The sequence below is a fragment of the Lucilia sericata genome, unplaced genomic scaffold, assembly GCF_015586225.1.
Source record: "Lucilia sericata isolate MDLA Ls3-8-SP2 unplaced genomic scaffold, ASM1558622v1 Contig000690F_arrow, whole genome shotgun sequence".
NCBI lineage: Eukaryota > Metazoa > Arthropoda > Insecta > Diptera > Calliphoridae > Lucilia > Lucilia sericata.
The window spans coordinates 189,679-206,726 of record NW_023994693.1 but is presented as its reverse complement, the minus strand read 5'-3'; the positions used below and the strand labels follow the sequence as shown (position 1 = coordinate 206,726).

At 30.7% G+C, this 17,048-nt stretch overlaps 1 protein-coding gene across 3 annotated transcripts; it reads right to left on the bottom strand.

Annotated features, from left to right (window-relative positions):
• Positions 1-3,235: 3,235 nt before the first annotated feature.
• On the bottom strand, positions 3,236-14,357 carry LOC119607375. Of its 3 annotated transcripts, XM_037961249.1 has the most exons (5): positions 14,330-14,357; positions 14,159-14,252; positions 5,952-6,286; positions 5,518-5,857; positions 3,236-4,328 (listed from the first exon to the last, which is right to left on the bottom strand). In XM_037961249.1, exons 3-5 carry the CDS (start codon positions 6,278-6,280, stop codon positions 3,981-3,983), a joined length of 1,017 nt encoding a protein of 338 aa, XP_037817177.1. In that variant the 5' UTR covers positions 6,281-6,286; positions 14,159-14,252; positions 14,330-14,357; the 3' UTR covers positions 3,236-3,980. The 3 variants fall into 3 exon arrangements, with proteins under 3 accessions (XP_037817177.1, XP_037817176.1, XP_037817178.1); XM_037961248.1 differs by lacking the exons at positions 14,159-14,252; positions 14,330-14,357 and adding an exon at positions 10,248-10,364; XM_037961250.1 differs by lacking the exons at positions 14,159-14,252; positions 14,330-14,357 and adding an exon at positions 10,344-10,361.
• Between the last annotated feature and the right edge of the window lie 2,691 nt (positions 14,358-17,048).

The window sequence follows — 17,048 nt, the reverse complement described above, 5'->3', positions numbered from 1 at the left end:
TTATTTATAATTTAAAGGAATAATTGTATATATTGAGTATTTTAATACTTATAGGAATGTTTTTAAACAGATTTTGAGTTTTTTTTTTTTTTTTTTTGTTAAAAAAAGTTAAAACTTTTAGGGTTTAAGCTTTATCTTTTTGTGTAATTCCTTGTGTTTAGTCTACTAATTTTCTATGGCCATTTAGTTTTAGTTAACTTAAAATTAAAGCCTAAATTTAAAACCAGTTGGATTATAATCCAGTTTTTTTAGAGGTTTCTGGTTAAAAGAGATCAGTTGAAAGCTTTATTATTTGGTTTTTATTAATGTATTTTTAATATTTATGTATATACTTTTTGATTTTAGTTAATACTATATTATTAATTTCTTAATATTGTTTTGTAGAAAGATTTGCTGCATTTACAGATATAATAGATATAAATCTGAAAAGGTGAACCCTTCTAATGTTTAGCATAATTCAAAAGCCATAAGGTATACCACATATTTTGGCGTTGTTAATCAAACATTAGTCCGTAGGGTTTCTAGCAGGCATGAACAATTTAGTACTTTTTAATACCGAAAAATACTGCTGTACTGTTTATAGTCTAGTCTATAGTCTAGTCTATAGTCTAGATTATAGTCTAGTCTATAGTCTAGTCTATAGTCTAGATTATAGTCTAGTCTATAGTCTAGTCTATAGTCTAGTCTATAGTCTAGTCTATAGTCTAGTCTATAGTCTAGTCTATAGTTTAGTCTATAGTCTAGTCTATAGTCTAGTCTATAGTCTAGTCTATAGTCTAGTCTATAGTCTAGTCTATAGTCTAGTCTATAGTCTAGTCTATAGTCTAGTCTATAGTCTAGTCTATAGTCTAGTCTATAGTCTAGTCTATAGTCTAGTCTATAGTCTAGTCTATAGTCTAGTCTATAGTCTAGTCAATAGTCTAGTCTATAGTCTAGTCTATAGTCTTGTCTATAGTCTAGTCTATAGTCTAGTCTATAGTCTAGTCAATAGTCTAGTCTATAGTCTAGTCTATAGTCTAGTCTATAGTCTAGTCTATAGTCTAGTCTATAGTCTAGTCTATAGTCTAGTCTATAGTCGATTATAGTCTAGTCTATAGTCTAGTCTATAGTCTAGTCTATAGTCTAGTCTATAGTCTAGTCTATAGTCTAGTCTATAGTCTAGTCTATAGTCTAGTCTATAGTCTAGTCTATAGTCTAGTCTATAGTCTAGTCTATAGTCTAGTCTATAGTCTAGTCTATAGTCTAGTCTATAGTCTAGTCTATAGTCTAGTCTATAGTCTAGTCTATAGTCTAGTCTATAGTCTAGTCTATAGTCTAGTCTATAGTCTAGTCTATAGTCTAGTCTATAGTCTAGTCTATAGTCTAGTCTATAGTCTAGTCTATAGTCTAGTCTATAGTCTAGTCTATAGTCTAGTCTAGTCTATAGTCTATAGTCTAGTCTAGTCTAGTCTATAGTCTAGTCTAGTCTATAGTCTAGTCTAGTCTATAGTCTAGTCTATAGTCTAGTCTATAGTCTAGTCTATAGTCTAGTCTATAGTCTAGGCTATAGTCTAGTCTATAGTCTAGTCTATAGTCTAGTCTATAGTCTAGTCTATAGTCTAGTCAAGAGTCTAGTCTATAGTATAGTCTATAGTCTTGTCTATAGTCTAGTCTATAGTCTAGTCTATAGTCTAGTCAATAGTCTAGTCTATAGTCTAGTCTATAGTCTAGTCAATAGTCTAGTCTATAGTCTAGTCTATAGTCTAGTCTATAGTCTAGTCTATAGTCTAGTCTATAGTCTAGTCTATAGTCTAGTCTATAGCTATCTAGTCTAGTTAGTCTAGTCTATAGTCTAGTCTATAGTCTAGTCTATAGGTCTAGTCTATGTCTAGTCTATAGTCTAGTCTATAGTCTAGTCTATAGTCTAGTCTATAGTCTAGTCTATAGTCTAGTCTATAGTCTAGTCTATAGTCTAGTCTATAGTCTAGTCTATAGTCTAGTCTATAGTCTAGTCTATAGTCTAGTCTATAGTCTAGTCTATAGTCTAGTCTATAGTCCTAGTCTATAGTCTAGTCTATAGTCTAGTCTATAGTCTAGTCTATAGTCTAGTCTATAGTCTAGTCTATAGTCTAGTCTAGTCTAGTCTATAGTCTAGTCTATAGTCTAGTTATAGTCTAGTCTATAGTCTAGTCTATAGTCTAGTCTATAGTCTAGTCTATAGTCTAGTCTATAGTCTAGTCTATAGTCTAGTCTATAGTCTAGTCTATAGTCTAGTCTATAGTCTAGTCTATAGTCTAGTCTATAGTCTAGTCTATAGTCTAGTCTATAGTCTAGTCTATAGTCTAGTCTAAAGTCTAGTCTATAGTCTAGTCTATAGTCTAGTCTATAGTCTAGTCTATAGTCTAGTCTATAGTCTAGTCTATAGCCTAGTCTATAGTCTAGTCTATAGTCTAGTCAAGTCTAGTCTATAGTTTAGTCTATAGTCTAGTCTATAGTCTAGTCTATAGTCTAGTCTATAGTCTAGTCTATAGTCTAGTCTATAGTCTAGTCTATAGCCTAGTCTATAGTCTAGTCTATAGTCTAGTCTATAGTCTAGTCTATAGTCTAGTCTATAGTCTAGTCTATAGTCTAGTCTATAGTCTAGTCTATAGTCTAGTCTATAGTCTAGTCTATAGTCTAGTCTATTGTCTAGTCTATAGTCTAGTCTATAGTGTAGTCTATAGTCTAGTCTATAGTCTAGTCTATAGTGTAGTCTATAGTCTAGTCTATAGTCTAGTCTATAGTCTAGTCTATAGTGTAGTCTATAGTCTAGTCTATAGTCTAGTCTATAGTCTAGTCTATAGTCTAGTCTATAGTGTAGTCTATAGTGTAGTCTATAGTCTAGTCTATAGTCTAGTCTATAGTCTAGTCTATAGTCTGGTCTATAGTCTAGTCTATAGTCTAGTCTATAGTCTAGTCTATAGTCTAGTCTGTAGTCTAGTCTATAGTCTAGTCTATAGTCTAGTCTGTAGTCTAGTCTATAGTCTAGTCTATAGTCTAGTCTATAGTCTAGTTTATAGTCTAGTCTATAGTCTAGTCTATAGTCTAGTCTATAGTCTAGTCTATAGTCTAGTCTATAGTCTAGTCTATAGTCTAGTCTATAGTCTAGTCTATAGTCTAGTCTATAGTCTAGTCTATAGTCTAGTCTATAGTCTAGTCTATAGTCTAGTCTATAGTCTAGTCTATAGTCTAGTCTATAGTGTAGTCTATGGTTTAGACTATAGTCTAGTCTACAGTCTGGTCTATGTTCTAGTTCAAAGTTAAGTCAATACATAAATATATAGTAAAATCGATAGTCTAAAAAGTACTAAAAAGTGTAAAAAGTACTATTTTTGGTAAATTTCAAGATTCCAATTTTCCATGTCTGGTTGCTAAAGGTTCGTTTTTAGGGACGACGGAAAATAAAATAGTTTAGTTTCATATTTTCAGTTAAAAATTAATTCACTTGCTTATTAACTAAATTACAACTTTAATAATATTGCTAATTAGTAGAAGCGTTTTTAAGAAAATGCGTTTTAAATTCTTTTATTTTCCTCTCCATCTTCTTAAAGATGAATTGTATGTTTATAATTTAGAAGTTGAATAAGTTTTTAGGCAATAAAGAAATAATTTTTAGTTGCTTATAACTTTTGTAAAAAGTTAAAATATTGCTATGAATTTGTTTTTATACTGTTAATAATTATTGTTTAAAATAATCATGTTTTTGTTGGTGTTAATATCTCTTATTGTAAATGTTTGCTTGAGTTTTTCTTTTTTTAAATAAAAATTCGTGTTTCGTTGTAATTTCGACTGTGCGTTTGGATTTGAGTTTGTTATCACCTGCTCCTCTTTGATTTTATATTCTTGCATAACCGAAACCACTTTTTTTTATCGTTTTTAAATCAATTACAAATCATATTAATTTCAATATTTAATTATTCCAACCTTTTTAAAATAAACTTTGTTGATGCTATTCCTTTAACTTATATATTCTGTCCATTATATGAAGAAGCATCACTGATGCGCCTATTCATGGTGGTGGTCTTCCTGTTGAGTGTGGCAGTTGTATTGAAATTGGTCGGACGTTGTAGTGTACTGGCTGCACTAGACTGATGAGTACGTGGATTCGAAGGATAGTAGTTTAGTGGTGCCATATTGGGATTATCTATACGTGTGGGCGATGAGACTCGAGGACGTGGTGATGCTCTCTGCATGGAGTTGAGAATTTCCTGAGGCTCTTGATAGCCGGAGTCCATATCGTCGTGATAGGAATCCATTAGGGGAGTGGGATCTTCATAGTCGTAGTCGATAAAGCCATTGTTGTCGAAGGACTGAAAGAAAGAAAATGAATTGTATGAAATGTAATCATAAGATCAGGACTAGAAGAAGACAAGAAATATAACCAAGAATAGGATTAAGGATAGGAAAAAGTCTAAAAAGTGGACTATGAATAGAACTATCAGTAGGACTAAGGATAGGACTACAAATAGAAGACTAAAAATAGAAATAGTTTCAGAAATGGGACTAGTTATAGGACTAAGAATGAAACCTTTAGTATGACTTGAAATATAACTAGAAATACGACTAGTGATATTACTAGAAAGATTACAAGGAATAAAACTAGAAAGTGAACTAGGAATAGGAATATGAATAGATCTATGACTAGGAATAGGGCTAGGAATTGGAATAGGTCTAGCACTAGGATTAGGTCTAGAAATAGGACTAGCAATAGGACTAGGAATGGAATATGACTGGGAATAGGACTAGAAATAAGACTTGGAATAGGATTAGGAATATGACTAAAAGTTGGAATAAGACTAGGAATAGCACTAGAACTAGGAATATTAATATAAAGAGGACTTATAACAGGATTAGGGATGGAACTAGGAATACAACTAGGAAAAGAAGTAAGATTATGACTAGCACTAGAAAGAAGACTAGGAGTAGGACTAGAAAGAGGACTAAGAATAGAACTAGGAAGAGAACTAGAAATAGGACTGGGACTAGAAAGAGTACTAGGAACATGACTAGGGAATATGAATAGGACTAGGGGTATAGCTAGTATTCCCAATTGTTCTATCCTGATATCTTATTTAAACTAAGGTTAAAGAAAAACTTTAAAGTCAAATTTTAAGGGAAAATTATTTACTAACAAACTAGGAATGGAACTAGGAATATGACTAGAAAGAGAATTAAAAATAGGACTGGGACTAGAAAGAGTACTAGGAACATGACTAGGGAATATGAATAGGACTAGGGGTATAGCTAGTATTCCTAATTGTTCTATCCTGATATCTTATTTAAACTAAGGTTAAAGAAAGAACTTTAAAGTCAAATTTTAAGGGAAAATTATTTACTAATAAATAAAATAATTTCTATATTAATAGGTCTATCGAATTTCTGTACAAAAAACTAATATATATATAATTAAAATAACTAAAAAAAATCAGGCTATTGAACTCCCAACAGAAGCCCTAAAGAAGACCAAATTACAATCCTTAAAATACACGAAAAACTTACCTTAATAGGAGTACGTTTAACATAATCACGATATGGTTGATTTGGTGTTTTGGCACGATAGTCGACAACCTCATAGTGACCCGCAACATCTTGTGCACTTGTTGCCGGATAGTCGGAAATAAAATGACGTGTACCATGCGGTGTTAAGGTGGCCCACAATAGGCGACTATCACTGGCCAATTGACTCTGTAAAGTATCACGACTATTGGCCGAAGTGCAGGGATATAAAATACCACCAGCCATAAAAGGATTCGATTTTGAGGGTTCACCCAAAGCTGACATGGTGCCCTGTTTAATATTGCTATCGTGATAGCTTAAATTACAGCTTGAGAAGAGAGTACTGCAATAATAATAACAACAACAACATAAAAACCACACAAATTATTAACAACAACACGTTATGCTCAAATACCATTTAAGCCTTTTCAACTTACTCGCGACATTTCAATAGAATAACAGCCAGTAGTCCACCCAATATTAAAACACCAACACACGATGAAATCAATACAAACAACCAGGTATTTTCCAAACCGTTGCTATTGGCTCCAGTAAACTCAACAAATTCCATGCCACTTTCACGGGGATGTGGATTGGGATCACACATGAGTGTTGCGAAACAAGGATGGGAATCATTGGTGGTCGGCACTAAAGCAGCAGTTTTGGGTAATAGAAATGATGGTAATGGTGGTGGTGGCATTAATAGTATAGTGTCCGGCGGTGGGGGTCCACTAAAGCCGCAATTACCAACGCAATTACTCAGCATTGTGGTCTGTAAATTATAGAAAAACAAAATGAAAGAAAAATCAACATGCCATCCATTATTATAAATATTAAATACGTAATTTCAGTTTAAATGCAAAAATAAATGATTTAAATGTTTAATTAAATAATTATCTGCACGTAAATAATGTACATATGATAAATTGAAAACATTTAAATTTTAAATTAAAATGATTGACTGATGCTTCCACAATTTAAGAATGTTCTCGAAGAATATTTCTCTCTTGAGAAAGCAGTTCAACCAAATTCGAAATGAGAACTTAGGTTTGTTCTCATTTTGTTCTATAGTCTAGTCTTTACTCTAGTCTATAGTCTGGTTTACAGTCTAGTCTATAGTATAGTCCATAGTCTATAGTATAGTCCAGTCTAGTCTATAGTCTAGTCTATAGTCTAATATATATGTAGATTAGTCTGTAGTCAAGTGTATAGTCTTGTGTAAACTAGAACAGAACTAGAACTAAACCAGAGCTAACCAAAACTGAACTAAACTAAACTAGAAATGAACTTGAACTGAACTTGAACTGAACTTGAACTATAACCGGAACTAAACCTGAACTAAAACTGAACTAAAACTGGACTAGAACTGAACTAGAACTGAACTAGAACTAGAACTGAGAACTGAACTGAACTAGAACTGAACTAGAACTGAACTAGAACTGAACTAGAACTGAACTAGAACTGAACTAGAACTGAACTAGAACTGAACTAGAACTGAACTAGAACTGAACTAGAACTGAACTAGAACTGAACTAGAACTGAACTAGAACTGAACAGAACTGAACTAGAACTAGAACTGAACTGAACTAGAACTGAACTAGAAACTGAACTAAACTGAACTAGAACTGAACTAGAACTGAACTAGAACTGAACTAGAACTGAACTAGAACTGAACTAGAACTGAACTAGAACTGAACTAGAACTGAACTAGAACTGAACTAGAACTGAACTAGAACTGAACTAGAACTGAACTAGAACTGAACTAGAACTGAACTAAACTGAACTAGAACTGAACTAGAACTGAACTAGAACTGAACTAGAACTGAACTAGAACTGAACTAGAACTGAACTAGAACTGAACTAGAACTGAACTAGAACTGAACTACAACTGAACTAGAACTGAACTAGAACTGAACTAGAACTGAACTAGAACTGAACTAAACTGAACTACAACTGAACTAGAACTGAACTAGAACTGAACTAGAACTGAACTAGAACTGAACTAGAACTGAACTAGAACTGAACTAGAACTGAACTAGAACTGAACTAGAACTGAACTAGAACTGAACTAGAACTGAACTAGAACTGAACTAGAACTGAACTAGAACTGAACTAGAAACTGAACTAGAACTGAACTAGAACTGAACTAGAACTGAACTAGAACTGAACTAGAACTGAACTAGAACTGAACTAGAACTGAACTAGAACTGAACTAGAACTGAACTAGAACTGAACTAGAACTGAACTAGAACTGAACTAGAACTGAACTAGAACTGAACTAGAACTGAACTAGAACTGAACTAGAACTGAACTAGAACTGAACTAGAACTGAACTAGAACTGAACTAGAACTGAACTAGAACTGAACTAGAACTGAACTAACGAACTGAACTAGAACTGAACTAGAACTGAACTAGAACTGAACTAGAACTGAACTAGAACTGAACTAGAACTGAACTAGAACTGAACTAGAACTGAACTAGAACTGAACTAGAACTGAACTAGAACTGAACTAGAACTGAACTAGAACTGAACTAGAACTGAACTAGAACTGAACTAGAACTGAACTAGAACTGAACTAGAACTGAACTAGAATGAACTAGAACTGAACTAGAACTGAACTAGAACTGAACTAGAAACGAACTAGAACTGAAAAGAACTGAACTAGAACTGAACTAGAACTGAAACTAGAACTGAACTAGAACTGAACTAGAACTGAACTAGAACTGAACTAGAACTGAACTAGAACTGAACTAGAACTGAACTAGAACTGAACTAGAACTGAACTAGAAAGAACTAGAACTGAACTAGAACTGAACTAGAACTGAACTAGAACTGAACTAGAACTGAACTAGAACTGAACTAGAACTGAACTAGAACTGAACTAGAACTGAACTAGAACTGAACTAGAACTGAACTAGAACTGAACTAGAACTGAAGAAGAACTGAACTAGAACTGAACTAGAACTGAACTAGAACTGAACTAGAACTGAACTAGAACTGAACTAGAACTGAACTAGAACTGAACTAGAACTGAACTAGAACTGAACTAGAACTGAACTAGAACTGAACTAGAACTGAACTAGAACTGAACTAAACTGAACTAGAACTGAACTAGAACTGAACTAGAACTGAACTAGAACTGAACTAGAACTGAACTAGAACTGAACTAGAACTGAACTAGAACTGAACTAGAACTGAACTAGAACTGAACTAGAACTGAACTAGAACTGAACTAGAACTGAACAAAGAACTGAACTAGAACTGAACTAGAACTGAACTAGAAACTGAACTAGAACTGAACTAGAACTGAACTAGAACTGAACTAGAACTGAACTAGAACTGAACTAGAACTGAACTAGAACTGAACTAGAACTGAACTAGAACTGAACTAGAACTGAACTAGAACTGAACTAGAAACTGAACTAGAACTGAACTAGAACTGAACTAGAACTGAACTAGAACTGAACTAGAACTGAACTAGAACTGAACTAGAACTGAACTAGAACTGAACTAGAACTGAACTAGAACTGAACTAGAACTGAACTAGAACTGAACTAGAACTGAACTAAACTGAACTATAACTGAACTATAACTGAACTATAACTAAACTAGAACTGAACTAGAACTGAACTAGAACTGAACTAGAACTGAACTAGAACTGAACTAGAACTGAACTAGAACTGAACTAGAACTGAACTAGAACTGAACTAGAACTGAACTAGAACTGAACTAGAACTAAACTAGAACTGAACTAGAACTGAACTAGAACTGAATTAGAACTGAACTACAAATGAACTAGAACTGAACTAGAACTTCCCCCAACTTTCTGAAGTAATATGATATGAAATGAGTATGAAAAGGGTACTTCTTCTGCAGAAGATCCGGATGAATGTCCAGTCTCATTCCATGACTTCTAAAGCCATATCACGACATAAAAAGCGGTATTTAAGTGTTTTTTTTGCAGAATATCGTAACGAAACCAGATTTTTAAATTTCGGTTTGTAGTTGCTCTTTGGATAATACATACATTTCTTTTTGAAAAGCTCTTTATTAAAAATCCATTAACTTGGTTATTTTTTATTCGATATTCAGTTTACTTTCATTCATCCATCACAAATAACTTTATAATTTAAATAAAACTTTAATTGCTGTACTAAACAGATCTACACGTTTCTTATGTTCATGTTAATAAATATTTACCTCTGCAGATATCTACTACATATTGTAAACAAGCCTGCTCAAACTTTAACCGGTCCTCATTTGACCTATTTAAAGGGAGTGGCTGAAAAACTAATATTTTTATAATGCAAAGTACTGGGAAAACATCGACTTGTACTGCAAAATGTATAAAAAGTTTAAATAAACTTCAAAATAAATTACTTTTCAGAGGTCTTAAGCATGTTAAAATCATATCTGATATTTGGTATGATATTAGCCAGGTTTTTGATAAAATTTTATAACTTTAATATCTTTTATTTTGCTATGTGTAAATTTTCTTATAATTGGTTTTGATTCCGTTTCTTTATGTTCAGGGATTGTGTATATATCACATTATTACCTGTAATTTGGGGAGTGAGTAATTTGGTTTTTTGGTCCTTTTGGAAAAATCAATTTTCAACAAAATGTATTCACTTTTAATTGAATATTATCAACGTCTTTTTCCAAGTTTTTTCTTAGAGCACTTTATTTTCGTCTGATTTATTTTAAATTAATTTTCTTAATTAAACTTACTTTTTATTTGAAACACTTTTTATGTTTTAAAAACAATTTTTCCCAAAATAATTTTCTATTTTCTAAAGGAATTTCTTGACTTTCGTTTGTGGTTACCTCTGCGAATTGTGGTTGAAATGGAACTGAAACTTTAAAGGAAAACAAGGATACTGTCAACTACTATGTGTATTACAATGACAAAAATAAAATGAGAGATAGAGAGAATGAGAGAGCGAAAGCTCAAGGAGCAAGAGCTCAAAGCCAAATACATTTGATTTAAACAGATAAAGTAGAAAAGTTTAAACAATATTAATAAATTTATATATGTATTTTAATTCATAAGACATTCTTTTAAATTACTATTTAATATAAAATTATTGTTAATTAACAACAAAGGGCGCATGTCATTTAACTCTTGACTTCTCTCTTTTTATACCTTTTTCTATTTCATTCCTTTACTTTCTCGTACAGTTCTTTACCTCTCTATTGGGGGTTGTGAGTGGGTGATGGGATCATATTACATATGTTTGTTGTGTGTGATTTTTCCTGAGTGAGGGAGTATTTGTTTTGTTTTAAATTTAACGGTACATATAGTTTTTGTTTTGTGCTTAACATCCTTATCATTTGGGAAAAACACGAATATTGCTGCTGTAACAGTTTTTTTAACCTACAAGAACTATAGTAAGCGTGCGTATTATGCGTTTGTGATGATGTTTGTTTGTAATGATCCAAAATATGGTCCCAGTGTCTTAGTTAGTTAGTTAGTTAGTTAGTTAAGTAGTTAGTTAGTTAGTTGTTAGTTAGTAGTTAGTTAGTTAGTTAGTAGTTAGTTAGTTAGAGTAGTTAGTTAGTTAGTAGTTAGTTAGTTAGTTAGTTAGTTAGTTAGTTAGTAGTTAGTTAGTTAGTTAGTTAGTTAGTTAGTTAGTTAGTTAGTAGTGTTAGTTAGTTAGTTAGTTAGTTAGTTAGTTAGTTAGTAGTTAGTTAGTTAGTTAGTTGTTAGTTAGTTAGTAGTTAGTTAGTTAGTTAGTTAGTAGTAGTTAGTTAGTTAGTTAGTAGTTAGTTAGTTAGTTAGTTAGGAGTAGTTAGTTAGTTAGTTAGTTAGTTAGTTAGTTAGTTAGTTAGTTAGTTAGTTAGTTAGTTAGTTAGTTAGTAGTTAGTTAGTTGTTAGTTAGTTAGTTAGTTAGTTAGTTAGTTAGTTAGTTAGTTAGTTAGTTAGTTAGTTAGTTAGTTAGAGTTAGTAGTTAGTTAGTTAGTTAGTTAGTTAGTTAGTTAGTTAGTTAGTTAGTTAGTAGTTAGTTAGTTAGTAGTTAGTTAGTTAGTTAGTTAGTTAGTTAGTTAGTTAGTTAGTTAGTTAGTTAGTTAGTAGTTAGTTTAGTTAGTTAGTTAGTTAGTTAGTTAGTTAGTTAGTTAGTTAGTAGTTAGTTAGTAGTTAGTTAGTTAGTTAGTTAGTTGTAGTTAGTTAGTTTAGTAGTTAGTTAGTTAGTTAGTAGTTAGTTAGTTAGTTAGTTAGTTAGTTAGTTAGTTAGTTAGTTAGTTAGTTAGTTAGTTAGTTAGTTAGTTAGTTAGTTAGTTAGTTAGTAGTTTAGTTAGTTAGTTAGTTAGTTAGTTAGTTAGTTAGTTAGTTAGTTAGTTAGTTAGTTAGTTAGTTAGTTAGTTAGTTAGTTAGTTAGTTAGTTAGTTAGTTAGTTAGTTAGTTAGTAGTTAGTTAGTTAGTTAGTTAGTAGTTAGTTAGTTAGTTAGTTAGTTAGTTAGTAGTTAGTTAGTTAGTTAGTTAGTTAGTTAGTTAGTTAGTTAGTTAGTTAGTTAGTTAGTTAGTTAGTTAGTTAGTTAGTTAGTTAGTTAGTTAGTTAGTTAGTTAGTTAGTAGTTAGTTAGTTAGTTAGTTAGTTAGTAGTTAGTTAGTTAGTTAGTTAGTTAGTTAGTTAGTAGTTAGTTAGTTAGTTAGTTAGTTAGTTAGTTAGTTAGTTAGTAGTTAGTTAGTAGTAGTTAGTTAGTTAGTTAGTTAGTTAGTTAGTTAGTTAGTTAGTTAGTTAGTTAGTTAGTTAGTTAGTTAGTTAGTTAGTTAGTTAGTTAGTTAGTTAGTTAGTTAGTTAGTTAGTTAGTTAGTTAGTTAGTTAGTAGTTAGTTAGTTAGTTAGTTAGTTAGTTAGTTAGTTAGTTAGTAGTTAGTTAGTTAGTTAGTTAGTTAGTTAGTTAGTTAGTTAGTTAGTTAGTTAGTTAGTTAGTTAGTTAGTTAGTTAGTTAGTTAGTTAGTTAGTTAGTTAGTTAGTTAGTTAGTAGTTAGTTAGTTAGTTAGTTAGTTAGTTAGTTAGTTAGTTAGTTAGTTAGTTAGTTAGTTAGTTAGTTAGTTAGTTAGTTAGTTAGTTAGTTAGTTAGTTAGTTAGTTAGTTAGTTAGTTAGTTAGTTAGTTAGTTAGTTAGTTAGTTAGTTAGTTAGTTAGTTAGTTAGTTAGTTAGTTAGTTAGTTAGTTAGTTAGTTAGTTAGTTAGTTAGTTAGTTAGTTAGTTAGTTAGTTAGTTAGTTAGTTAGTTAGTTAGTTAGTTAGTTAGTTAGTTAGTTAGTTAGTTAGTTAGTTAGTTAGTTAGTTAGTTAGTTAGTTAGTTAGTTAGTTAGTTAGTTAGTTAGTTAGTTAGTAGTTAGTTAGTTAGTTAGTTAGTTAGTTAGTTAGTTAGTTAGTTAGTTAGTTAGTTAGTTAGTTAGTTAGTTAGTTAGTTAGTTAGTTAGTTAGTTAGTTAGTTAGTTAGTTAGTTAGTTAGTTAGTTAGTTAGTTAGTTAGTTAGTTAGTTAGTTAGTTAGTTAGTTAGTTAGTTAGTTAGTTAGTTAGTTAGTTAGTTAGTTAGTTAGTTAGTTAGTTAGTTAGTAGTTAGTTAGTTAGTTAGTTAGTTAGTTAGTTAGTTAGTTAGTAGTTAGTTAGTTAGTTAGTCGTTAGTTAGTTAGTTAGTTAGTTAGTTAGTTAGTTAGTAGTAGTTAGTTAGTTAGTTAGTTAGTTAGTTAGTTAGTTAGTTAGTTAGTTAGTTAGTTAGTTAGTTAGTTAGTTTAGTTAGTAGTTAGTTAGTTAGTTAGTAGTTAGTTAGTAGTTAGTTAGTTAGTTAGTTAGTTAGTTAGTTAGTTAGTTAGTTAGTTATGTTAGTTAGTTAGTTAGTTCGTTAGTTAGTAGTTAGTTAGTTAGTTAGTTAGTAGTTAAGTAGTTAGTTAGTTAGTTAGTAGTTAGTTAGTTAGTAGTTAGTTAGTTAGTTAGTTAGTTAGTAGTTAGTTAGTTAGTAGTTAGTTAGTTAGTTAGTTAGTTAGTTAGTTAGTTAGTTAGTTAGTTAGTTAGTAGTTAGTTAGTTAGTTAGTTAGTTAGTTAGTTAGTTAGTTAGTAGTTAGTTAGTTAGTTAGTTAGTTAGTTAGTTAGTTAGTTAGTTAGTTAGTTAGTTAGTTAGTTAGTTAGTTAGTTAGTTAGTTAGTTAGTTAGTTAGTTAGTTAGTTAGTTAGTTAGTTAGTTAGTTAGTTAGTTAGTTAGTTTAGTTAGTTAGTTAGTTAGTAGTTAGTTAGTTAGTTAGTTAGTTTAGTTAGTTAGTTAGTTAGTTAGTTAGTTAGTTAGTTAGTAGTTAGTTAGTTAGTTAGTTAGTTAGTTAGTAGTTAGTTAGTTAGTTAGTTAGTTAGTTAGTTAGTTAGTTAGTTAGTTAGTTAGTAGTTAGTTAGTTAGTTAGTTAGTTAGTTAGTTAGTTAGTTAGTTAGTTAGTTAGTTAGTTAGTTAGTTAGTTAGTTAGTTAGTTAGTTAGTTAGTTAGTTAGTTAGTTAGTTAGTTAGTTAGTTAGTTAGTTAGTTAGTTAGTTAGTTAGTTAGTTAGTTAGTTAGTAGTTAGTTAGTTAGTTAGTTAGTTAGTTAGTTAGTTAGTTAGTTAGTTAGTTAGTTAGTTAGTTAGTCGAATATGACCGACTCTACTTTCTTACTTATTATTAAGTTTTCATCCTTTTCTTATAAACCCATTTCCCCCTTCTTATCTTGGTCGTCGATAACTCGTGCTTTAAGTAAACAAAGAGATGGCTAAACGAAAAATAAACACAGAGGAAAAATAACAATAACAAATCTAAAAGCAATACAGTTTTTTGGCAAGTACGCACACAACACCCCCTCTTACTGCTGTTAAAGTTCAATGATAACGACGTTGTTGTTCTTGTTCGCAACATAGATGGTGATGATGATGTTGACAATTTTCGGCATATGCGTTTCTGTTTCTTTAATGTATTTGGTTTTTGTTATTTCTAGAAAAATTTTACTCCTTGCAGATTAGTTGTTGTTGTTCTTTAAGTTGATGTTGTTGTATACATAAACATATTCTTCGTTAATGTCAATAAAAAATGTGTCCTTTTCTTATTTAATAAGATTGCACACAAGCAAGGGAGGGGGGTTAATGTAAGGGAGTGAATTAGATTTTAGTAATTTGGTGGAACATCAATGTTGTTTTGAATTAATACCTAAAAGGAAATACAATGTTAAAACAATGAAAAGAAATTAAATTAATTGCTATAATATTTAAGAAGAATATTAGCAAATTGTCGGCATTCTTAACAAATTTGATTTGCCTATAATTTATTAGTTTTATTTTGTATATGTTTTTCTTGTTTTATCAAGACTATAAAAGAGAGATGGAGTTTTAATTATATTTTAGTAATTTAGGTTAAAGATTAAAGTTTTATTAATTTAAAATCTAAAGCGATAGTAATAAATGTTTAAAGAATTTAGTAAAGTTAAGCAATTGCTGTTTTATTTATTCAGCTGTCGTTGTGTCGAAAGGATTAACATTAGTAAGACCACTTCCTAGAGATCCCTTAACTATATATTAAGTACTTTTATTTTTCGCTTCCGATTATTGGTACTCAAATGAAGAAAAGCTTTGTTCTGGAAAAGTATTCGGTAAGGGTTTTTTAACAGTCCATATCGCCTCATTGCATGGACATCTACCTGGAAGTGACTGTTGTGATTAAGTAGACGTTAGTTTATTTAATTTCTGGGTTTTCAACGAAGACCCCCGGAACCGATTTGTCTCCCAGTTCTACCGGTATTTGCTTTAATGTTCCGCTTGAATATAATATTTAAAAATTTAAAAACTTATTTCACCAAATTTTGGGTAAATAATGGTTTTTCTTTAGCCATATTGTATTTTTTTTAATATGAGTCAATGACGCCATCTATTGGCATAATATCATCTATGTATAGGTTTTCAATCACAATAAATGTATAAAATCTCGCAATTGCGCACTTCCATATAGAGTTTTTCATATAAATGTCCATTTAAAATATCAAACTTGTAAAAATTATCAGTCACAGAAAATATTTTTCATCGAATATAGATCTAAATATCTTGGGACCAATGTTATTCCAGATATTACATCCTTCAGAAAGACTGATTGGGAAATTCTAAAGAATTACGTCCTGGAATCTAAGTTTTTGAGCTTATCCTAACCTACTTTAACAAACTACTTTATCTCGAATGAGTAACAGTTTGTCAACACTGTGTTCAGATATTGTTACCGTTATAAACTATATTTGCTACTTTTCAAAATAGTATGTGTCTTTTATAACGGTTACAATTTCTATTTTTTTTTGTTTTCTAACCGTAACAAAACTTAAACTTCTTTCGTAAACAACGACATAAAGAAACAAACAAACGAAGAAATTAAGTAAGAATATTCAAATAAGTAATAGAAAACAAAACTTTTTTTTCGTTGAACATGACATGCGTCGTTGTTTAACTCATTTCTATGTTTTTCATGTGTGTTTTGTTTTGTTATTCAAGTTTCTATTATTATTGTTTTTAGTAGTAGATGTATGACATTTACTTAATCCTCTCAATCTAATCTATGAACACAAGCACTCGCAACAATTTCTTGTGTGTGTGTGTGTTTCTTTTTTTATTTTCATATTAATCCTTTTTGTGTATAAAAATACATACTTGGCTATTTTTATACACAGTTTTGTTTGAATATTTTAATGTTCCTATTATTTTTGTTGTTGTTCTTATATGTCAAACGAAAGCTTATGAAAAAGAGCAATTATTGTTGGTGTTATAGCAGTGGGTGGTTGGGTTATATGCGAGTGTGTCTCTTAGGTTTTCACGCCATTTGTTCTTTATTGATTCTACGAAAATCAACAAAAACAAAATAATTGTATTTAAAACAAACAAAAAGATAAAAAAACAAACTAAATAAACAACAAATAAAATAAAGTGGGGAATTAATAAACTCACATGAGAGTATATATTTTTATTTATTCCTTTGAACACACGTTAAATATTTAATGCAATACACAGTGGGACAATGTTTAAAATTCTTCAGATAACAAAATATACATCAGCTTAAAATTGGTATAAAGATATTCAAAATTTGTGAGAAAAATTTGTTTAAACATTGTTATACATACATATGTATATTCCAGGAAGTCTCCTTTTAAAACCATTTAAAAGCCCCATTTATATCACTGTTTTTCAATATTATTTTTATACTTTCACTATACCCTACACCAATAAGTTGATAGTATTAATTATACAATCGACAGGACTGGAATACAGTTTGGCCTTAAGTGTGGACTATAGAATAGTCTGTAGTCTGGTCTATAGAATAGTCTATAGTCTGGACTATAGAATAGTCTTTAGTCTAGACTATAGAATAGTCTGTGGTCTGGACTATATAATAGTCTATGGTCTGGACTAGAATAGTATTTGGTCCGGACTATCGAATAGTCTATAGTCTGGACTATCGAATAGTATATTGTCCGGACTATAGAATAGTCCACAGTCTGGACTAATAAATAGTCTATAGATTGGACTATATAATAGTTTAT

Bases quoted from the DNA above. Each gene is read 5' to 3' on its own strand.
- LOC119607375 (XM_037961249.1), bottom strand. From the start codon at position 6,280: ATGCTGAGTAATTGCGTTGGTAATTGCGGCTTTAGTGGACCCCCACCG. The intron at 5,858-5,951 runs GTAAGTTGAAAA...TTATTATTGCAG, and splicing joins ATTCTATTGAAATGTCGCGA to TACTCTCTTCTCAAGCTGTA. The intron at 4,329-5,517 runs GTAAGTTTTTCG...TCTTTCTTTCAG, and splicing joins TTAAACGTACTCCTATTAAG to TCCTTCGACAACAATGGCTT.